This window comes from Parus major, unplaced genomic scaffold (genome assembly GCF_001522545.3).
Source record: "Parus major isolate Abel unplaced genomic scaffold, Parus_major1.1 Scaffold325, whole genome shotgun sequence".
NCBI classification, from domain to species: Eukaryota; Metazoa; Chordata; class Aves; order Passeriformes; family Paridae; genus Parus; species Parus major.
Genome location: NW_015379278.1, coordinates 111,362 through 118,813, shown reverse-complemented (window position 1 = coordinate 118,813; position 7,452 = coordinate 111,362). Strand labels below are relative to the sequence as shown.

The following is a 7,452-nucleotide window of genomic DNA, read 5'->3' as shown; positions in this document are numbered from 1 at the left end:
CCTCGGGACAGGAGCGAAGGGCTGGGAGGGGAGGGGGGATTTTAATTGGGATTTTAATAGGGGTTTTAATTGGGTTAAAACGATCCAGAAGTGATATCACGGGCCTTGGCACCTCCGGGCCAGGATGGAACCAGGATGGAACTGGGATGGAATCGGGATGGAACCAGGATGGGATTGGGATGGAACCAGGACGGAACCAGGATGGAACCAGGACGGAACCAGGACGGAACCAGGACGGAACCAGGATGGAAGCAGGATGGAATCGGGATGGAACCAGGATGGAAGCAGGATGGAACCAGGATGGAACCAGGATGGAAGCAGGATGGAATCGGGATGGAATCGGGATGGAATCGGGATGGAGTCGGGATGGAACCAGGACGGAACCAGGACGGAACCAGGATGGAACCAGGATGGAACCAGGATGGAACCAGGATGGAACCTGATTCCCAGGAGAATCCAGCACCCAGAGAGGGCTCGTGGAGCCCAGAGCCCCTCCTGGCATTGTCCCCACCACGGGGACACTCTGGATGTGCCCTGAGAGTGTCATCCCGACAAATCCCAGCACTCCGGGGATCCCAAACTTTCCAGACAGGAGATTTCTGCCTCTCCCTGCTCCGGGAGATCCAGCACCCACAGCAAGGATCACCCCGAGCTGGGATTGGGTTTATAATTAACCCTTGGATTAATGAGATTTTCGGGGGTATTTGCACAGTGCCAGGGGGTGTAAATTCCGAATTTCGGTTCCTAATTAGCGAGCTGAGGCCAAACGGATCCCGGGGGAGTGGCTGTGATGTTCCCGGCACCACAACGGAGCCTCCAGCACTGCCTCCAACACCTTTACACCCCTGGGATGATCCCAGAAATCTTCCAGCCACCGGATTTATCCTAAAATCCAGGCAGGTGAGACATTAAAGGGAAAAAGCTGCTCCGAGCTCCCCTAAAACACCCCCGAGTCGGGGTCTCGGGGCTCCCCAGGGATTCATCCCCCCGTGGGGTACAGAAAGTGGAGGAAAAGGTTGTTTTTACCAAATTGGGGGGGTTTTGCTGCAAATCTGAGGGCTGGGGGGGATTGGGCAGGACAAGGAGGGTTATGGAGCTGGTGGCAGCTCCCGAAAAGCGTTTTGGTGGAGGAAAAACGATGATTAAAGTGGGGAGAAAGAGTTTCCATCCCATCCTTCAGGGCGAGGGAGGGGAAAATCTGAGCCAGGAGCAGTGAAATCCCACAGGAGGGCGGGGATGATGCTGGGAGCGGCAGGACAACAGGGATGGAAATGGAGATTTAAAACTGGGATTGAAATGGAGATTTAAAACTGGGATTGAAAGGGAGATTTAAAACTGCGATTGAAAGGGAGATTTAAAACTGGGATTGAAAGGGAGATTTAAAACTGGGATTGAAAGGAAGATTTAAAACTGGGATTGAAGGAGCGCTGGGAGCGGAGGGACAAACCCAGCCCTGGCTGGATTTTGGATCCCGGAGATCCCCTGGGAACGGCTGAGCTGGTGCGAGCAGCATCCCGAGCCCCGGCACGGGGAAAAGTCAAAGTTGAGCTCGGAGTTTCTGCCGGGCCTTTCTGCTTTTTATAGGTTGTTTAAACAAGGGACCAGTACAAACCAGCGGGGACTGGGGGAGGCAGGAGGAGCCAGCTGGGAAATAGGGGAAAGGTGGGGATGGGGCTCTGAGGGATTTTTGGGACCCCCACACTTCTCAAATATCACCCACGAAACCCCAGAAGTTTTGTGCCCGGGCTCGGGGGGACACGGGCAGCCCCCGGCCCCGCTGTCACCTTGCTGTCGCTGTCACCGCGGGGGTGACACAGAGCGAAAGTCCCGGTGCTGATGGGCGGAGGCTTTCCGGTTCCAAAATGAGTGTGTGGAACCAGGAAGGATTGAAAGGACCCCCAAAAACGCGGCCCTCGGGGGGATGAATGGACACAGGGACCCCTCCCTGCAGGCCCAGAGCGCGACTGGAGCTCGGGGGATGCCACAGCCGAGGGAAGGAACTCGCAATTCCCATGGGATTGGGCTGCCCCAGGCCACAGCTGGGAATTAATTTGGGAATTTGATGCCCAGTTGGTGCTGGGGGCACCCAGGGCTGCCTGGCACACAGACCTGGCTTGCTCCCGCTGGGATTTTTGGGAAGAGGAGGGGAATTCGAGGGGTTAAAATGAACCCGGTTTCCCCCTAAATCCTTCTGGGTCCTGCCACTGCAGCGTGCCAGCCCTCTCACCGCTGGGATGATCCCTGACCCTTTGCAACAAAGCTTCCCAAAGTTTCCCAAATCCACTGTTTTGGGATGCTCTGGGCTTGGAGGTGACCGGGAACGTTTGATATCCTGAAGGAGACCTGAGGTCTGCGCCCACCTCGGCCCCTCGTGGCCCCCAGATCTCCGCACACGTCAGGCTGACGTGGCCGGCTGGCAGCGGGGACATGGAAAAGGGCCAGGATCGGGATGTCCGGACGGGTCACCCACGCTCCTTTCCCAGCCCGTGCCCCCAGGGATGCCCGTGGGGGTCCCCTGGGGGCACAGCCCGTGGTCTCATCCCGGCTTTCCTGCTCACCCCGAGCTTCCACGGTAATTCATTCCCTGGGAAACCTCAGAGCCGGCAGCGCTGGGAAAGCTGCTCTCATTAAAGGAGTAAAAACCCGTGGATGGGACAGGGACAGGGACAGGGACAGGGACAGGGACAGGGATGGGACAAGGACAGGGACAGGGACAGGGATGGGACAAGGACAGGGACAGGGATGGGACAGGGATCCTCTGCCAGAGGATCCACCTTGCTCTCCACGGGTGGCAGGGTGATCCAGGCGCACAGGGACACCCTGGAGGTGCCACCAGGCTGGAGATGGCACACGGAGGTGCCACCAGGCTGGAGATGGCACATGGAGGTGCCACCAGGCTGGAGATGCCGCTGGCAGGAGCCGTGGCCGTGTCCCATCCCCTGCTGGGAGCGGGAAGGAGCCGGGGGCCGCAGTGTCACCCCAGCAGTGACAGTGACAGTGACATTGCCATCAGGGCTGACCAGGCGCGCTGTCACCGCCACCACTACAACCCGCCAGTGCCGTGCCTCAGTTTCCCCCCGCACCCTGAGCTCAGCACCAGCCCCCAAAGGCCCGGGGGTGGCGGGGAGGTGGCGGCGGGGCCGGGACAGGGCGGCTGCCACCCAGGCTGCACTTTTGGGTTAAACCCGGGCGTTCCTCCCTGCACAGACACGAGTAAAAATAACCACCCCGAGCTCGGCGCAAACCACAGGGCTTTTTATAGCCCGCCATCCCGAGACGGCGGGGCGGGGGCCGAGGCTCCGCCGTGCCCAGAGCAGCCCGCCGGGCGCCGGCCCGGCCGCACCGGCCCCTCCCCGGGCCGGCCCCGCTCCCCCTGCCCGTGCGCCCCGACGGTGCAGACCGAGCCCCGGTGGAGCGGAACGGAGGAGACAGCGCTGCTGAGGTTTGTCACTGTCCCCTCGGCCCGGTCCCCTCGGCCCGGTCCCACCGGTCCCGGTCCCACCGGTCCCGGTCCCACCGGCCCGACCGTGCCGGACACGCACCTGGGCAGCGGCGCTTCCTCCTCGCCCGCTCGGCCGCGGCTGCCCCGGCGCTGCAGAGGAGCCGGGGAGGCTCCGGTGCTGGTCCCGGTGCTGGTCCCGGTGCTGACCCCGGTGTCGGTCCCGGTGCTGGTCCCGGTGCTGGTCCCGGTGTCGGTCCCGGTCCCGTTCGTGTCCCCGGAGCTGCCGCCGCCTGACCGAGCAGCGCCGGTGACATTTGCATAACCCCGCCCATCCCGCCCGGATATTTGCATCTAGCAGCCGGGCTGCTCTGCCATTGGCTAAAGGCGGGTGTGTATTTGCATAGACACGCCCCTGACCGGGTGAGGGGCGGGGTTAAGAGGAAGGGGCGGGGGCAGGGAGGTTTCGGGGCGTGCGGGGATGGGGAGCATTGCGGGGTTTGGGGGGATTTCGGGGAGATTTCGGGGAGATTTCGGGGGGATTTGGGGAAGCTGGGATGGGATTGGCGCTGGAGGGATCTGGGGGAGGATGGGATTCGGCAGGGAAGGGCGTGGATGAGTTTGTGGGAATGTGGGGGCAGGAATGGAGGCGAGGCTGGGGGGCCCAGGGGAATTGAGGTGGGGGGTTTGGAGAGGAGGACGTGGATGAGTTTGTGGGAATGTGGGGGCAGGAACAGGGGTGAGGATGAGGAGATCGGGGGGCTGGGATGGGGGATTTGGAGAGGAGGACACGGATGAGTTGGTGGGAATTTGGGGCCCTGGGATGGGGTGAAGTTCGGGGGGTCCCCGGGGGATGCTGAGCCCTCACCGTGGGGTTCGGGCAGGGCCGAGATGGAGATTTTGGGGCGCAGTTTCAGGACCTGGCTCTGGGTTTGGGTCATGGCAGATCCCCAGGTGCCCCAGGTGGTTTTAGGGGACCCCCCAGCACCGCCACCCCCTTCAGCCACAGGGTTTTGGGGGGCGTCACTCTCGTGGTTCCCAATGTCACCAAGGGCTCAACAAAACCACGGTGAAAAAAAACCCGTCCCAAACGGGGACACCCAAGGCACCCCTTCATTTTTATTTAATAACAAATAATAAAATAATTGAATAATAAATTAAATTAATTTAAATAGCAGGACCCCGACACCTCCGTGTCACCCTCCCGGCCCTGGCAGCACAGGGAACATCCTGAGCTGCCATTCCCTGTCCCCAATCCCAGCCTGGGGAAGGTGGCAGGAAGCCGAGGATGAGGATGAGGATGAGGATGATGAGGATGAGGATGGGGATGAGGAGCAGGGGATGGCGCCTGCGGATGTCCCAAAGTGACTTTGTTGGACAAAAGGGGTGCAGATGCTGCCGGTGACAGAGCCGGGCCAGCCCGGGGCCGAGGACAGGGAATAACGGAGCTGGAAGTCGGAATTCCGGGCGGGAATGTGCGGAGGAGCCGGGCTGGAGGAGCCGCTTTGCTCCAGAGCTCGGGGGATGCTCTGACCCCAAAATCAGCTCTGCCCAACCCACATCCCCTTCGTGTCCTGTCCTGACCTCTGCCCTGCTGGTGACAAACCCTGGAGCCGCGGGGGTCACCAGGACACGCGGCGGGTGCCGTGTGGGACATCCTGACCCTTCCAGACCCTCGGGAATGTGCAGGGATTCCCGGGATCCCATCAGCAGCCAGGGGGAACCGATGCAATTCCCAGGTTCCAGGTCCATGAGAGGAGCTCCTGAGCAGCAGGTGGGAAAAGGGGAACATCAGGGAATTCAGGGAATTCAGGGAAATCAGGGAATTCAGGGAATTCAGGTCCCACCCAGCCTCACAGCAGGGACATTTTTGTCCAGTCCCAGCTCCCAGTCCCGGGAAAATCGTGAGGAAAACCTGGAGAAACGAGGAATTCTTGGATGAGGCTCTCAGGCCGTGACATCTTTCTTAGAGCTGCTTTTAAAGCTCGTGATTTATAGAGCGCAATTAGCAGAGTGTTAATTATCCCCGCTCGTAATCTGAATTGATCCCGAGCAGGAGGTGGCGGGGGGAGAACAGAAGCGCCGGAGAACCGGAGGTGACACATCCTGGGACAGTCCGGGGACACTCGGGGTGGCTTTTTGGGGTGTGGGACATCCCTGTCCTGTCCTGTCCTTCCTTCACCTCGAAATTCCCAGGGTCCAGCCCGGGTCAGGGTCGCTCCCAGCCCGTTTTTGGGGACAGGGACCCCCGCCGGGTCAGGGGGTGTCCAGGCTGGGCTGTGCCCGGTGGCTCCTTCCCAGCTTCAAAGCTTTGAGCTCCCTCTTGAGGCTCTTCCTGCCCCCAAATCTTGGGATTTTGGGGAGCCTGAGGTGCGGGATGCTCTGGGGTGAGAGCTGCACCCCAAGTGACACCGCTGAGCTCTGTCCCTGTCCAGGACACGGCGAAGGGACAGAGATGGCGTCACCAGGAGCTGCTCTGGGGACACGGAGCCAAGTCCCAGGGACTGCCACCACCCCCTCCCGCTTTCCAAAAATGCTGGAAACGAGCCTGGAGCCAAACTGCTGCTGCTGCCAAGGCCAACACGGCGGGATTTCAAAATAGCCCCGTGTCCTGCAGGGCTCCGGCCGGAGCCGAGGGTGCCACCCACGCGGGAAGGGACAGCGAGGGACAGCCAGAACTGCTCCTCCAGCAGACGGAAAGGTCACCTCGGTCCGGATCCCACCGCAGCGCGGTGCCCCAGTGTCCCCCAGTGTCCCCCAGTGTCCCCCCCGTGTCCCCATCGTGTCCCCGTCGTGTCCCCTCGTGTCCCCTCGTGTCCCCTTGTCCCATTCCCGGAGGAATTCCAGGAGCTCTCCCGCAGCACGGGGTCTTTCCCAAGGTGCCGGGTGACCCGTGGGGTGAATTTTCCTGATTTAATCCCGCTTGAAACCTCCCCGATTCCCAGGGGAAGGCGCTGGCGGGGCAGATCCCGAAGGAAAAGGCGATTCCGCTTCCCAGGATATTTATAAGGCATGGGAAACTCGTGGGGGGGTCCCAGGGGCCGGTTCGAGGGTCCTTTCTCAGCCTTGCGGGACTGGGAACGTTCCGGGAGCTCCGTGCGGGACAATCCCAAAGGAGCGGCCGCTCCCGGGGGATGCGGGATGGAGGAACCGCCGCGGGATTCCCACCACACCCACCGGGGGATCGGGGGGTCAATCCCGGGGTTTTCCCAGGGAAAAGCAGGGCTAGGAATGGGGGGAGCCAGCCGGTGTCCGTCTGTCCGTCCGTCCTCAGTCCCCACCTCCGCTCCGGCTCCCTCCACCCCCGGGAGGCTCCCGGGGCCCCACCGGGGGCGGAGGCAGGACCGGCCCGCCCCGGCGGACACCGCGGAACGGAGGCGCTCCCGTTCCCGGTTCCTATTCCCGGTTCCTATTCCCAGTTCCTATTCCCGGTTCCCGTTCCCGGTTTCCGTTCCCGGCTCGGATCCCCGCGGTTGCCCCGGTTCCTGTTCCCGGTTCCTGTTCCCGGTTCCCGTTCCCGGTTCCCGCTCCCCGGTTACATTCCCGGTTCCCGATTCCCGTTCCCGGTTGCCGGAACCCCGCGGTTTCCCCGGTTCCCGTTCGCAGTTCCGTTCCCGGTTCCCATTCCCGGTTCCTTTCCCGCTTCCGTTCCCGGTCCCGTTCCCCGTTCCCATTTTCGGTTCCGTTCCCGGTTCCCGTTCCCCGGTTGCCGGTCCCGGTCCCGCCATGCCCTCCGCGTACCCGCAGCGAGCCCTGACGGTTCTGCTGCTCTTCGGGACCTTGTCCGCTGCCATGGCCCTGCTCTCCTCCAGCCTCATCTTCCAGCTCCCGTCGGGCCGGGCCGCCGCCGGTACCGGGGCGCTCCCGGAGCCGGTGGCCGCCGCTCTGCTGCCGGTATCGGCCGTGCTGGCCGCGCTCTGCCTGGTGCTCAACGTGAGCTGCCTCCTGCTCTGCCTCCTGCACGGCTACTGCAGCACCGAGCTGTGCCGGGGACAGCCCGGGAGCGAGCGGTG

General features: G+C 62.3%; 2 protein-coding genes across 2 annotated transcripts in view; one reads left to right on the top strand and one right to left on the bottom strand.

Moving 5' to 3' along the window:
- The window catches only part of MEF2B (myocyte enhancer factor 2B), an 11,293-nt gene extending 7,455 nt beyond the window's left edge, over window positions 1–3,838 (bottom strand). The window contains exon 1 of the mRNA XM_015616018.3: window positions 3,543–3,838. Within this exon, the coding sequence (XP_015471504.1) occupies window positions 3,543–3,774 (232 nt within the window). The 5' untranslated portion in view covers window positions 3,775–3,838. The remainder of the gene's footprint in view (window positions 1–3,542) is intronic.
- A 3,012-nt stretch (window positions 3,839–6,850) lies between these two features.
- LOC107198794 (transmembrane protein 221-like) overlaps window positions 6,851–7,452 on the top strand; it is a 3,894-nt gene continuing 3,292 nt past the window's right edge. The window contains exon 1 of the mRNA XM_033511529.1: window positions 6,851–7,449. Within this exon, the coding sequence (XP_033367420.1) occupies window positions 7,166–7,449 (284 nt within the window). The 5' untranslated portion in view covers window positions 6,851–7,165. The remainder of the gene's footprint in view (window positions 7,450–7,452) is intronic.